The 16,405-nt window shown below is 40.7% G+C and overlaps 1 protein-coding gene across 1 annotated transcript in view; it reads left to right on the forward strand.

Annotated features, from left to right (window-relative positions):
* The window catches only part of LOC126298115 (Down syndrome cell adhesion molecule homolog), a 1,905,244-nt gene that overhangs the window by 1,164,541 nt on the left and 724,298 nt on the right, over positions 1–16,405 (forward strand). The window contains exon 5 of the mRNA XM_049989435.1: positions 2,152–2,316. Within this exon, the coding sequence (XP_049845392.1) occupies positions 2,152–2,316 (165 nt within the window). The remainder of the gene's footprint in view (positions 1–2,151; positions 2,317–16,405) is intronic.

Raw genomic sequence — 16,405 nt, forward strand, 5'->3', positions numbered from 1 at the left:
GTACGCAGGGGTAATAACGCAACCATTCTAATTATTTCTGGTTTCTCTGAATTTGCAAGTGCTTCTCCATCTGTTGGTGTGGCGCTTATGTGCGTAAAATACATTTTCCCTATTTTAATGACCTTCACGTAATATTAAACAAAAACTGGAGACGCGAAAGACCTATCCGGCAGCATTATTAGCCTTTAGTCATTAGTTCTTAATACGAGAACTTGTATTGCTTCCAGAAGTGGCACGTTCTGTTTTTCAGCGTTCAGTGCTTGTCATAAAACTCCGTCAATTCGTTGCCAGAATAGTCAGAGATGAAGCACTAGCTTATCTGCAGAACGATAGAGAAATAAAACGCGTGATGAATGTACTGCCCCTGCATTCACTTACAGTCATTCATAGAAAACACGGGAAACCTTGCTCAGGGTGGCCAGGAGATGGGTTGAAACATGTTACTTCCAAATACTAGTTCTGATTCTTACCGATTGCGTTTTTCGGTTTTATAAGAAATATGATATTGAACACACTTCCGGAATCCAGGTCCCCATAACTTTTACTGGTCTTTCTTTAACACACTTAAATACGAGGGTACGTCAATTATTATGCGCAATTTAGTTATATTTTTGTTTATTTTGGTAGTACTCTCGCTTTTCGTTGATGACGCACGCCGGCCGCGGTGGTCTAGCGGTTCTAGGTGCTCAGTCCGGAACTGCGCTACTGCTACGGTCGCAGGTTCGAATCCTGCCTAGGGCATGGGTGTGTGTGATGTCCTTAGGTTAGTTAGGTTTAAGTAGTTCTAAGTTCTAGGAGACGTATGACCACAAAGGTTAAGTCCCATAGTCCACAGAGCCATTTTAAACATTTGATGACGCACGCTTTGTTTATTTGTTGTTATATCGTTGCTATTTTCAAGCTACTAAGTTTTTTATCGCTGGCATGCAGTTAATCATGGCTGCTCCGCTGTCTATTTGCACCAAAGAAGAGCAAAGTTCGGTGATCCGTTTTTTGTGGTCGCAAGGCGTATCGGGGGCCGAAATACATCGAATACTTTCGGTATAGTACGGAAACAGAGTTTTGTCACAACGGAGTGTCGAAGAATGGACTTAAAAATTCGGAAATGGTCGCACAAGTGTTACGCACGATGAAGGAGCCGGGCGACCGTTTACCGCCACAAATGAAGAAACCATTGAGCGTTCACGTGAAATGATTCTCTGAGACAGACGATTAGCTATTGACGAAGCTGCAGATTAGTGACGGTTCTGCCTACGAAGTCATCCACAACAGACTTGGGTTTTATAAAATTTCTGCAAGATGCGTCCCTAAACAACTCACACAGTTGAATAAACAAACGCGTTTGCACATCTGTAAAAACATTTGGATCGCTATGGCAACGCCGGGACAACTTCTTAGACAGGATCATTACTGATGACGAAACATGGGCCCATCATTATGGGTCGGAGAGTAAACGGCAGAGTGTGGAGTGGAAACATCCAGATTCGCCGTGCAAGAAAAGTTCAAGACCCAAACGTCCGCAGCAAAAATGATGCTTGTCGTTCTTTTGGAACGCACAGGGTCCAGTACTGGAACATTATGGGGAAAGGGAGCACAACAATAAACAGTGTGCTTTACAGTAAGATACTTACTGCCAGGCGAAAGCCTGAAATTCGAAGCAAACGCCGAGGATTGCTGTCAAAAGGTGTTGTGTTGTATCACGACAATGCCTGTCCGCATACTGCTGCCCACACTGCTGAAACGCGCCTGAAACTCAAATCTGAAGTACTCGATCATCCTCCGTATGGTCCTGATCTTGTCGGTTCTATCACTTGTTTGGTCCACTCAAACAGGCATTAAGGGGCCGTCGATTTGCCTCGGACGAAGCAGTGAAAGAAGCGGTGCATTTCTGGCTCGCAGCTCAACCGAGAACCTTCTTATATGAGGGCATCAGGAAGCTTGTACAACGATGGACCAAATGCGTTGAAACGCAAGGAGACAATGTCGAAAAATGATGTTCTTTTAAGTTTTCTATTTGATTGCAATTAAATTTTATAACTACTTTGCGGGTAATAATTGAAATACCCTATTATAGTATTTGACCCGTGTAATAGTTACATTAGCTGTGTGATGCTGCTGCAGCAGCTACAGGTTTTTTTATTAATGTTCCAGCGGTGGTGAAACAGTACTACGAGGTGCAGGTGTACGACGAGTTCGTGATGGCTGGCAACACTGCTGTGTTGCGCTGTCACGTTCCCTCTTTTGTCAGGGATTACGTCGCCGTCACGTCATGGTTACGTGGTACGCGCGATCGCATTGTCACCGATATAGACACAGGTAAGAGCTTCCTTTCTTCTTCCTCTGCCATTCCTGATTCATGTTCAGTAACTTATTCAAATTCGACTAGCAAATGATTTCAGAAACTTCTCGAATTGAAACGACAACACCGTCGCACTTCTTTGTAATCTTTGTATGTGTCGCGGATAGAACGTAATTATTAAAGCCTCATTTGTATGTACGTTATATATAATAACCCTCGTTCAGTTGTTACGGCTCTACCTCTTATTTTATTCCTCTCTTCTATATAGTTTCGTGGAAATGAACAATATCGTATCTGAGCTCCATTTCTCAGAGTAAAATCTGCCAAGTCAAACAATAAGACGCGCACCAATTTTAATTAATAATTTTCTTATTCAAGATTACTTGACGCTGTTCCTCAGATGATCCGTTATTTGTTGGATTTGTCTATTATATCTTTGTCGTTGTATGCTAAATGGAAGTGGAGATGCAGGTCTACTGGTTTGACGAAATACCCTAAGAAATTTACGTCTTACTGGAAGGCAGTAGCCTCGTGATGACTGGGTGTTGTGTGATGTCCTTAGGTTAGTTAGGTTTAAGTAGTTCTAAGTTATAGGGAACTGATGACCAAATATGTTAAGTCCCATAGTGCTAAGAGCCATTTGAACCATTTTTAGGGATAATGAGTATTTCTAATATTTTCGAAGATGGATACCGACTTTTAATTAACGGTAGAAAACTTGTAATTTAGACTGGTTAAAAACCTGCGTAATACCGACTTTTAAATCATTTCTAGAAAAAAGCTAAATACACTATTTTTCCTCTTTCACTGAGTGGGCAGTGGTGGGAGGGGGGGGGGGCGCCCTATGTGCGCTCTTGGAGCACAAGAATGTCGGAGGAGGCCAAAATACTGACTTCTGTCTACCGAAAGCATTTCACTGAGAAAGATCGTAAAAGGTTCTCCCTTTTGACTGTCGCACGAACGTCGAAATGATATTATTGAGATAAGTGATCGTTTGTAAGACTCTTGGATCTGATGGGGATAGCGGTACGAGTCTATTTACTCTGATCAGCCGGGACATTAAGACCAGCGACCTGCTATCGATATAAACCCATCCAGGAGATAGCAGTGTCACCTGGCGAGGAATGACTTCTGTAATCCGTTCATCATAAGAATAAACCTGTTGTAAACATTGCACTATACATTCATCCGAGTTTCCTTGAAACTCATTGGATTTCCATTTCCTGTGGGACTGCAGCCAAGCTGTCGCGAGTCCTGTCAAGTACGTTAATAAGAGTAAGTTTTGGCTGCGCGTTACGCGCACATCGACTTGGCGATAATACGGAACAACAGCTCTGCCAGCGCATTTAACTTGGACAGCACTCGCCGGTCAGCTGGTACAGCTAGCCTGCAGTGACGTGGTCATCTGCAGTTTGCACATAAGAAGAGACGAGCACGGTAGCAATACAGCTTCGAATGTCATTTAATTTTTAAGCAGAATGAAATAATACATTGCAAATATCCCACAATACGCTCCTTAGACGACTAGACGAAAACCACAACATGTTATCGTTTTTAGCTAACGTACTATTGTAATTAAAAACAGGAATGCTGAAAATTCCTTACTTAACCACATGGTAATTTTTCTACATAAGCTGTGTGTAACGTAAGAGGGTACTGAAAGATTTCGCTGTATGGTTAAGTACTGAACCCTCTGAAGGTATTACTTAAAGTCAGTTGGCCGGTAATCTCTTAGCTATTTCCTTATCCGAATCCGAGAAATACATTTCAGTTCTGGAAGTCTTCTTTTATGACTAGCCTTTCTATATCACGGCAGCGCTCGGCAGTGAAGTGTGAAAAAGGTGCGTCCGTTAGTTCCAGTACGTCTGGAAGCTTAACGGTCCCGTTACTTCTTGGGCCAAATCCCGCAGCTTGGCTCCGTATCAGTTCTGTTGGGTTCATATTGTAATGGTACAGTAGCAAATATAAAAATAAAGTATTTGTATGATGTGCTGGATGCTGTGAAAATGACTGTTTTTAATGTTACTGCGATACTTACTTCTTGTGCCAAATCCCGCAGCTTGGCTCCGTATCAGTTCTGTTGGGTTCATATTGTAATGTTACAGTAGCAAATGTAAAAATGAAGTATTCGTATGATGTGCTCGATGCTGTAATCGATTGCTCGATTGAAATTAATCGATCGTCACGCTTGCGGTGCAACGCTGACATCCAAATTTTATCCAGTTTAACACCTTCCTCTTTCCTGTTAAAATTATTACGATGTTTATCAGTCTCGATAGCGTCTCTACACAAGCGTGCATAATAATGCGAGGTTTTTGATATGAGACTCGTCTCGCTGAATTTTCATGATCACCTTCCTGTTAAAGATGTTCCGCTAGGGCAGATTTATCCGCGTGACCCAGGCGGCAGTTCCTCTTGCGTTCAACAAGACGGGTGTTCACACTTCTCTTTGGGGTTCCGATATAAACCTGTCCACAACTACAAGGAACTTTATATACCCCGGTGTAGCCAAAGGGTGGCGTGCATCTTTTGCCGACCTTAAAAATTCTTTTATTTTTCTGATGGGACTGAAAATAGTTTCCACCGCATACTTGCCTAAAACTTTCCCAATACGATCTTTGACCTTACTAATGAACAGAAGGAAAACTTTGCCCTAGGGCGACTGTTGTTCGTGGTTACTCCGGATTCTCTGCCTAGAGCGAAGTGATCGATCTATATACTTGCTAGAATAGCCATTCTTCACGAAAGTTGACCGTAGATGTTCAATCTCATCTTTGATAAACATCGTAATAATTTTAACAGGAAAGACGAAGGTGTTAAACTGGATAAAATTTGGATGTCAGCGTTGCACCGCAAGCGTGACGATCGATTACTTTCAATCGAGAATGTTGGCATTACCAGAGACAATCTCATAGCCGACGCCACGTGATCGACAGTGGCGCCCTCTGTACTGCCTATATAATCAGCGCTTCCTCGAGTTCTCTTCGCAGTTCGCCGCTTTACCTCCGAGGATGTCTTCCGTAGTCGGACAAGAAATGTCAGGAGATAGTTTTATACTTCGACCACAGCCTATCCACTCGGAAGTTTTAAGTGAAGACAATACTGGCCCCTAAAGCTTACATTGCATGATCAGTTTCTCATAAATGCACAAACCCAGAATTTTCAGTATTCTGCCTTAGCAACAGACTTCTGTTCATAGTCTATGTCTATCAACGGTGTTGTGCCATCTACTGTACAGAATTCTGTAAACTGTGTTCTCAAACTTTAGTGAGAATCCATTTGTACAGAACCACTATATAATTTTCTGAAAGACATTATTTGAAATTTCCTCATCTGATTCTTGCTTCTTGGGTGTGATTACTATACTTGTATCATTAGCAAAAAGAACTAGCTTTGTATCTTCATGAATATACAGTGGAAAGTCGTTAATAAATATTAAGACCATTAATGGACCCAAGACTGAATCCTGTGAGATACCTCCCCAGTTAGACTCTGCTGGTTTTTACAGACTATCTGTACTGTTAATTTCAAACTTCTGCATTCTTCCGGTTAGGTATGAATCAAATCATTTGTGCACTGTCCCACTCATACCACAATACTTAATCTTATCTAGAAGAATTTCATGATTCACACAATTAAAAAGCATTTGAAAGATCACAAAATATCCCAATGGGTGATGGTCGGTTAGTCAATGCATTTAACATTTGATCACTGAAAGAATATATAGCAATTTCTGTGGGAAAGCCTTTCTGAAAAACAAATTGACATTTTGTTAGTACTTTGTTTTTACAAATATGTGATGCTACTCTTGAATACATTGCTTTTTAAAGAATTTTGGATAATGCTGTCAGAAGTGAGATTGGGTGGTAGTTGTTAGCATCAGACCCATCCCCTGTTTTATGCAATAGTTTAACAATATCGTATTTCACTCAATCTAGAAAAATTACCTGTTTCAGTGAGCTACTACATATGTGGCTGAGAACCCTACTTATTTTCTGGAAACAAGCTTTTAGTACTCTGTTGGAAATGCCATCAGCTCCATGTGAGCTTTTACATTTGAGTGAATTTATTGTTTTCCTTATTTTAGTAAGAGAGGTGGGTTGAATTTCAATTTTATCAAATTGCATATGTACTGACTATTCCATATAATGCCTTGCATTTTCTAATGATTAGCTGTATCCTGTTTTCTCTACAACACTTATAAAATGATTATTAAAAATGTTTTCTACTTATGACATCTTGTTAACAAACTTTTGATGGTGTTTGATAGAAATACAGTCTTCCTGTTCTCTCGGTTTCCCTGTTGCCCTTTTCACAATATTCCAAATTGTTTTAATTCTGTTATCAGATGTGCTAATCTCAGACATAATGCACATACTTCTAGACTTTTTAATAACCTTTCTTAATACAGTGCAGTAGTTTTCATAATGTTTCACTGTTGTTTTGGGTTCATTACTCCTCCTTGATATAAGATAAAGTTCTCTTTTCTGTTCACAAGATATTTTTATCCCTTTAGTAAGCCATGGCTTCTTACATGGTTTCTTACAATTATATTTCACTGTTTTATTTGGGAAACTGTTTTCAAATATACTCACAAAGGCATCGTTAAATAGGTTAAATATTAAATTTGCATCATGTTCCCTGTACACCTCATCCAAATCAAACTGTTGCAAGCTTCCCCTAAAATTTTGAATTGTTAAGTCGTCAATGGAACACAGTATGTTGGAGGACTGTTTTGCATTACTGTATGGAGCTTTATCATATACTGTAACTAGCTGCGCATGCTTAACAGGAAAAGTTTTTATTTGGTTATATTTATCTTGGTCTATGAAAACTTGATTTATCATTGTGCTGCCTTCCTGTACCACCCGAGTAGGAAAATCATAACTGATGTCAAACTGAAAGAACCAAGGAATACTTCAAGGTCAAGCTTTCTATCGGACTCTTTCAGAAAATCTACGTTGAAATCTCCACAAACTATAATTTGCTTTCCTTTGTCTGACAGGTAGCACAACAAAGAATCCAAGTTTTTAAAAAATTGTTGAATATATCCCAATGGGGACCCATACACGGCTACAATTATAAAAGTGCCATTATTTAGTTTAAGCTCAAATGCACATGCTTCTATAAGTTGTTCTACGCAAAATGCCTTTGTTTCCAAACTTTTCACATCGTAACCAATATTAACATGTATGGCAACTCCTCCTTTCTCCATGGTGTCTCTACCGACATGTGCTGAAAGCTTATATCCACCTACATTTACCATTTCCATAACTGTGAAGATATGGCGATGTGATGTTCAGTCAGGCATAGTACACCTGTTCCACCCTCAGTTTCTAAATCTTCTAAACAAACAAGAAGCTCATGTACTTTGTTTTTTAATCCCCTGATATTCTGGTACAATATATTTTTTCTCTGTGCTTTTATGTGAATCAGTTGACATACTAACACTATTTTTCACAGTACTGTAATAGGAATCTTTTGATACTTTCGCATGTCTAGTACCAGCCTGTCTGAACTTCTCATTATGCTTAATTTCAATCAATGTAAGATGACGGGACACTGATCTTAGCCCAGAAAAGTACTCCCATGACTTTCAGTGCCTGCCCTTAAAGATTTTGCCATCATTTCAGCCAGTTTACCCTTCCCTTTCCTACTGAAATGCAGACCATGTCTTGTGAAGTCCCACCTATCAATATCATCAACAGGAACCAAACCTATGCCTGACGAAGTAGCCGCCCGAAGCTGCTGATATAGCTCCATATTGACTCTCCTGACAGAGCTGTTCAGTTGGGTCGGTCATACCAAATGAAAGCAAGAACCAAGCCAACCTAACAACAGAAGTATCCTACTTTCTACTTGTTTTGTAACAGTTGGTTCCCTAGTGAAAGTCTGTTGAGTGCTGACTACACTTACATCCACTTGAGTCTCTTCCTTAGCTGATTGAGGTAGCAATGCAAATGTTTTGTTTGTGCCACTGATGAAACTGTCTGATACATTTCTCTCTATGTGGCCCCTATTCCTTGCTACCACTTCCCACCTGTCTTCACCCTCCTGCCCCCTTAACCTCATCAGGTTCTCCCTGGGACTATCCAGTTCAGCCTGAAGGGCTCTAACCTTCAATTCCTGTTCCACTATTTTCCTATCCCTAGAACATAATCTGGGATACCATAGAAGAGACCCACTTACCTCCCCGATTCCCATGCCGCTACGCTCACCCCAATGTAACCATCTGCCACAACAGCTGCACAGAACCCCAGAACTGACTTTCTTCAAACAGTTCATGCTCATCGCTGTTTACAATATCTTTTACAAAATTTATCTAGGCGATCACATTAATATTCTACTAGCTACAGATCACAGAAGTCACTAAAGTTATGTGGAACACTAATATACGTGTATACTATTAATGTAGTAACGTAATGCAGTTAAACTAACGTTAAAAATCAAAACCTGTATACCCGAAAAACTAGGCCTAAGATCGTGTCTGCGCGATACGTACTTTAAGCGTTTTGAAAGTAAATAAAAGATAGAACTTCAAACCTTTAATTGCTCTAGTAGATACGGCATTACTAAATATATGTGTAATGAAAACAACTTAAATTCTTCACTTAATACATTAAGAAATCTCTTAAATTTGTATGTAAACCTACGTCTAAAGTACGCGGAAACCCGCCCTTATGTTACTTTTTTGTCTTTTTCAAATTCAAAAACGGTTCAAATGGCTCTAAGCACTATGGGACTTCAATAGATTGGATAAAACAGTCTCTAATTAACTTCGGTACAGTATAATATTAATTTAATTGACTCTTATTATAACATTAGTTACTCATCTTCACGAGCTTAATATTCGAGCGTGTGCGATCTGTGCCAGTGCTGCCAACCGTCTTCACAATCTTTGGGGATGGGGGGGGGAGGGGGAGGAGAGGGAGGGGGAAATTGCGTGACAACGCGAAGCACATCAGTCACATCAATCACCGAGTTATTTCGTGAATCCACTTTGAATGCTATAATGGACCCATTTTTTAAGGCGGAAGTTAGATGGTCAGCTAAAGCATCCAGCCGAATGCTACACCTGGACATCCATACCCATGTCTATGATCCGGAAATGGAGGGTCCAACTATATAGAGCTCTCTAAAGGTATACCTAATAAGAGAGTATGCATTGGTGTCAAAAACAGAAGGAATCCGTCATATTTTGCGTGGTCAGTCCTGGCCTGCGAAAGAAATTACTCAAACGATCCACAGCATACAGATAAGAACAATGTATCTATACCCCAGAGGGTATAACTTTGATGGTATTGAGTTTTTCGTCGAAATCCAGGATGTACCCAAATTCGACGCTCAGAATATCGTAATATCAGTTCCTTTTTATGTCTTGGAGAAGAAAAGCAAACCAGATGAGCAGGACAACATGTAACTGTCGGGCCCCTCAATTTCTCAAAATTAGTTTGTGACAGTAAGATGCACGTAAATATGCTCTTATTCTCCGATGAGAAAAATAAGGAGTACGACAGTTATCATTATGTTTGGATCAAAGACATGTCCCGACTCCTTTCAATTCGTATGAGTGAGTATAATAGTAAACAGCATATATGCTCAAGTTGCCTCAATTCCTTTTCTTCAGACAAGTTACTAGCGGCGCATCAAGTAGACTGCACTTCCAAGGACCCAGTACATGTTGTTATGACTACTGAGGAAGACAGATATATAAAATTTAAAAATGCTCACCTTCAGGAGCGATGTCTGTAGTGTACGCCGACTTTGAATGCCTTCTCGCTCCTGTGACCCACTGTGAAGGTGACCCCACAACTTTACATACCACCTTTACAGAAAAACACCTACCATATGCGGCTGCGTACCAAATTGTATCGTCTTATGTTTCAAGTCTTAACCGCTACAAATCTTACATCAGGGACAATCCTGCGGCTTCGCTGCTCCCTCAGCTTGAAAAACTTTCATTGGAAGTTGATAATATTTACAGTGAAAACATTCCCTTGACCAAATCGAAGGAGAATGAAGATTACGCAATAACATGGTTGACTGTCTGTCATATTTGTGGGCTGCCGTTAGGTAGAAAAGCGGAAAATCCGGGTAGTGGCCATTGTCATCTTACGACGAAGTTCCGTGGCCCAGCTCACAATACGTGCAATTTGAAGTACTGGTTACCAAGACACATACCAGTTTTCTTCCATAATTTAAGTCGGTAACACGCTCAATTTATAGATGAGCATTTGGCTGATGTCGGTTGGGAGAAAAACCAGGTCAGTGTCCTACCTGAGAGCGTCGAAAAATTCATTTAATTCTCCAACGAAATGACAACGAGAATTGCGCTCTGTTTCCTTGACACGCTACGCTTCATGCAGGCCCCACTCCAGAAACTCGTTGAAACTCTACGTCGGGAGAATGTGCATACAACTCGTGCTGCATTTCCCGAAGGGGGAAAAGTTTCAACTTGTGACTAGGAAGGGAGTTTCCCATACTAGTATGTGGATAGTGTGGCAAAGCTCAACAAAGCCAGGCTGCCCGATATAAAAAAAAATGGTTCAAATGGCTCTAAGCACTATGGGACTTCATATTTGAGGTCATCAGTCCCCTAGACTTAGAACTACTTAAACCTAATTGACCTAAGGACATCACACACATCCATGCCCGAGGCAGGATTAGAGCCTGCGACCATAGCAGCAGCGCGGTTCCGGAGTGATGCGCCTACATCCGCTCGGTCACAGCGGCCGGCCCTACCCGACATAAGTGCATTCTTAAGCGACCTTAAAGGCGATGCCTATTGCAGTGTATGAGCATACCGTGATTTTCTGGCGGGAATTCAACATCTCCACTTTAGGAGAGTATACAGAGCTTTACATGGACGCAAACAAGCGCTACCTTGCGGACGTTTTCGAGAAATTCCGGAGCCTATGCATGACCACATATTTTCTGGATCCCGCCTTTTATTACATGGCATCCGGGTTGTCTTGGGACGCAATGCTCAAGAAAACGAGGTGCAGCATCGAATTATTGACCGATGCTGACATATTTCTTTTCATTGAGTAATGTATCCATTGGGGACTTTGCCAATGTCTACATAGGCATGCGAAGAAAAATAATCCATGGATGTGTGACAGGTTCATCGCATCCTTTGACTTTCATTACATCATACACCTGGATGTAAGTAACCTATACAGGCACGCCATGCAACAATCACTACGGATGCAAGAGATAAGGTGGAAAATCAGGGGAGGGGGGTTATGACGGCTGATTCTGATGTAGGGTATGTCGTCGAGACAGAACTCACATACCCCATTAGTTTCCATGATGCGCTCGCCGATCTGTCGCTTTGTCCAGAGCAACTAGGTCTGCGAGGAGGCTCCGATCCAAAATTGATGACAACGTTGGAGAATATAGGGAGATACGTTATTCAATATTGTTATCAGCAGTAGTGTTTCAGGTTGGGGAGGAGCTGTTAGAATCACTTGGGCTATCTCCTTCAAGCATTGCCCCTAGTTGAAAGAGTATATTGATTTGAATTCGTGGCAAAGAGCTTCAGCGAAGTGTGAGCATGAGAAATATTTTTATAAATTAACATATAATTCAATTTTCGGGAAAAGACTGAGACCTTTTTATTTTAAGAGAACGTCGTGAAATTTTGATTAGAATGGAATGGGATGGGCGTTTGGGTGTAATAAATTGCATTGCCAGACGAAATTTAAAGCTGGTCACCATAGTCAACAAGAACTTTGCTGCTGGGGAGATGGCAAAGACTGCAGTGGAGTTTACTAAACCTATTTATGTGAGAATGTGTATACTAGACCTAACCAAACTACACATGTACCACTTTCATTACGAGTTTCCGAAAACTGATTTCGTAGATCGTAAATTACTTTATGTGGGTCTATTGGGTGAATAACTGCAATCCATATGAAGTAGAGACGTACCACAGTAATGAATTGGACACGTCCTCATACTCAACCGGTAATACTTATGGTATTGTTTCACAGAAGAAGAAGGTTATCGGTCTTCTGAAGGCGAGTGGATTGCCGATTTTGGAGTTTCCCGGTCTGCGACCAAAAATGTATGCGTATTGCGCATTGGAAAGTGCCACCCAGAGGTGGGCTTAGGGTGTGCATCATATGGCATCAGGAGCCTTCTCTATCGAAGAGTATTTGCGGTGCCTGTACAGTGGTGTTCGTGGTGCTGCATGGCATCCGCCACATGTGGTACGGAAACTAATATTCGATTGACAGGAGATGAGGCATACACTGTGCTGCAGTCTGAATCGACGTGTCGCCTCCCGACGACGGGAATGAAACTCTCCCGTACTCACACTACTCCACTGTAGTGAGAGTAGTGATGGGGGATTCTGATTGAATGAGAGGAAGGAAATGAGTGAGAGAGAGAGACAGTGTGTGTGTTAGCCGAATAGCAGTATGGCCCTTTTATCATAGTGTATGTAATTTTGTGTGTGTATGTGTCGTGTAAATGTTTATGTGTACTATGTAGACGTGTATACACATACACTATGTGTGTGTGAAAAAAGTTGAAAAACCGGAAACACAGGCATAAACAATCAAAAAATATTTATACATTTATTTATTCATCCACCGAATGCCATGTGTGTCATGTAAATATAATAGTTCTTATGTTTTTCATTTGCCCCTAGCCATCCGAGTTACATTAATTGTTAAGTGTGTATACTCTATTTGTAGCTCACAGTCCATCAGAATTAATGTATAACCTTTGCTACTGGGTCTGTGGAAATTAGTTTCTAGGTGTATATAGTCCATCAACATTATTGTGTAAGCTATGCAACTGGGACTGTGGAATTTAGTTGCAGTAGTAAAAAGAAAGTGTCACTGCATTAGTTTTTATCATACATTTATATACCTGGAAAAATTGTAAATACATCCTCATTCAGTGATACTGTAAAAAGAAAAAGGAACAAAACTGTCAGCTGTGTTACTGTTGTAGCATGTAAGTTAAAAGTATCTCCACATTGGTATCAGCAGAGTCGAATTATACCTCAAGAACTGAACTGTACCTCAAGAACTATATTGTAATCTCAAGATCTGAAGTGTATCTCAAGAACAAAAGAAACCTATCCCCTATTGCATTGTGTGTATACAGAAAGGGTAGATGACTGCTATCAAGGAGGTGAAGCCTAAGATGATGTTGTTGTTGTTGTCTTCAGTCCTGAGACTGGTATGATGCAGCTCTCCATGCTACTCTATCCTGTGCAAGCTACTTCATCTCCCAGTACCTACTGCAACCTACATCCTTCTGAATCTGCTTAGTGTACTCATCTCTCGGTCTCCCTCTACGATTTTTACCCTCCACGCTGCCCTCCAATGCTAAATTTGTGATCCCTTGATGCCTCAAAACATGTCCTACCAACCGATCCCTTCTTCTAGTCAAGTTGTGCCACAAACTTCTCCCCAATCCTATTCAATACCTCCTAATTAGTTACGTGATCTATCCACCTTATCTTCAGTATTCTTCTGTAGCACCACATTTCGAAAGCTTCTATTCTCTTCTTGTCCAAACTAGTTATCGTCCATGTTTCACTTCCATACATGGCTACACTCCAAACAAATACTTTCAGAAACGACTTCCTGATACATAAATCTATATTCGATGTTAACAAATTTCTCTTCTTCAGAAACGCTTTCCTTGCCATTGCCAGTCTACATTTTATATCCTCTCTACTTCGACCATCATCAGTTATTTTACTTCCTAAATAGCAAAACTCCTTTACTACTTTAAGTGTCTCATTTCGTAATCTAATTCCCTCAGCATCACCCGATTTAATTTGACTACATTTCATTATCCTCGTTTTGCTTTTGTTAATGTTCATCTTATATCCTCCTTTCAAGACACTGTCCATTCCGTTCAACTGCTCTTCCAAGTCCTTTGCCGTCTCTGACAGAATTACAATGTCATCGGCGAACCTCAAAGTTTTTACTTCGTCTCCATGAATTTTAATACCTACTCCAAATTTTTCTTTTGTTTCCTTTACTGCTTGCTCAATATACAGATTGAATAACATCGGGGAGAGGCTACAACCCTGTCTCACTCCTTTCCCAACCACTGCTTCCCTTTCATGCCCCTCGACTCTTATTACTGCCATCTGGTTTCTGTACAAATTATAAATAGCCTTTCGCTCCCTGTATTTTACCCCTGCCATCTTTAGAATTTGAAAAAGAGTATTCCAGTCAACATTGTCAAAAGCTTTCTCTAAGTCTACAAATGCTAGAAACGTAGGTTTGCCTTTTCTTAATCTTTCTTCTAAGATAAGTCGTAAGGTCAGTATTGCCTCACGTGTTCCAACATTTCGACGGAATCCAAACTGATCCTCCCCGAGGTCTGCATCTACCAGTTTTTCCATTCGTCTGTAAAGAATTCGCGTTAGTATTTTGCAGCCGTGGCTTATTAAACTGATAGTTCGATAATTTTCACATCTGTCAGCACCTGCTTTCTTTGAGATTGGAATTATTATATTCTTCTTGAAGTCTGAGGGTATTTCGCCTGTCTCATACATCTTGCTCACCAGCTGGTAGAGTTTTGTCATGACTGGCTCTCCCAAGGCCGTCAGTAGTTCTAATGGAATGTTGTCTACTCCGGGGGCCTTGTTTCGACTCAGGTCTTTCAGTGCTCTGTCAAACTCTTCACGCAGTATCGTATCTCCCATTTCGTCTTCATCTACATCCTCTTTTATTTCCATAATATTGTCCTCAAGTACATCGCCCTTGTATAAGCCTTCTATATACTCCTTCCACCTTTCTGCCTTCCCTTCTTTGCTTAGAACTGGGCTGCCATCTGAGCTCTTGATATTCATACACGTGGTTCTCTTCTCTCCAAAGGTCTCTTTAATTTTCCTGTAGGCAGTATCTATCTTACCCCTAGTGAGATAAGCTTCTACATCCTTACATTTGTCCTCTAGCCATCCCTGTTTAGCCATTTTGCACTTCGTGTCGATCTCATTTTTGAGACGTTTGTATTCCTTTTTGCCTCCTTCATTTACTGCATTTTTATATTTTCTCCTTTCATCAATTAAATTTAATATTTCTTCTGTTACCCAAGGATTTCTAGCAGCCCTCGTCTTTGTACCTACTTTATCCTCTGCTGCCTTCACTACTACATCCCTCAGAGCTACCCATTCTTCTTCTACTGTATTTCTTTCCCCTATTCCTGTCAATTGTTCCCTTATGCTCTCTCTGAAACTCTGTACAACCTCTGGTTCTTTCAGTTTATCCAGGTCCCATCTCCTTAATTTCTCACATTTTTGCAGTTTCTTGAGTTTTAATCTACAGGTCATAACCAATAGATTGTGGTCAGAGTCCATATCTGCCCCTGGAAATGTCTTACAACTTAAAACCTGGTTCCTAAATCTCTGTCTTACCATTATATAATCTATCTGATACCTTTTAGTATCTCCAGGGTTCTTCCACGTATACAACCTTCTTTCATGATTCTTAAACCAAGTGTTAGCTATGATTAAGTTGTGCTCTGTGCAAAATTCTACTAGGCGGCTTCCTCTTTCATTTCTTAGCCCCAATCCATATTCACCTACTATGTTTCCTTCTCTCCCTTTTCCTACACTCGAATTCCAGTCACCCATTACTATTAAATTTTCGTCTCCCTTCACTATCTGAATAATTTCTTTTATTTCATCGTACATTTCTTCAATTTCTTCGTCATCTGCAGAGCTAGTTGGCATATAAACTTGTACTACTGTAGTAGGTGTGGGCTTCGTATCTATCTTGGCCACAATAATGCGTTCACTATGCTGTTTGTAGTAGCTTACCCGCATTCCTATTTTCCTATTCATTATTAAACCTACTCCTGCATTACCCCTATTTGATTTTGTGTTTATAACCCTGTAGTCACCTGACCAGAAGTCTTGTTCCTCCTGCCACCGAACCTCACTAATTCCCACTATATCTAACTTTAACCTATCCATTTCCCTTTTTAAATTTTCTAACCTACCTGCCCGATTAAGGGATCTGACATTCCACGCTCCGATCCGTAGAATGCCAGTTTTCTTTCTCCTGATAACGACATCCTCCTGAGTAGTCCCCGCCCGGAGATCCGAATGGGGGACTATTTTACCTC

The sequence above is a fragment of the Schistocerca gregaria genome, chromosome X (genome assembly GCF_023897955.1).
Source record: "Schistocerca gregaria isolate iqSchGreg1 chromosome X, iqSchGreg1.2, whole genome shotgun sequence".
Taxonomy (NCBI): domain Eukaryota; kingdom Metazoa; phylum Arthropoda; class Insecta; order Orthoptera; family Acrididae; genus Schistocerca; species Schistocerca gregaria.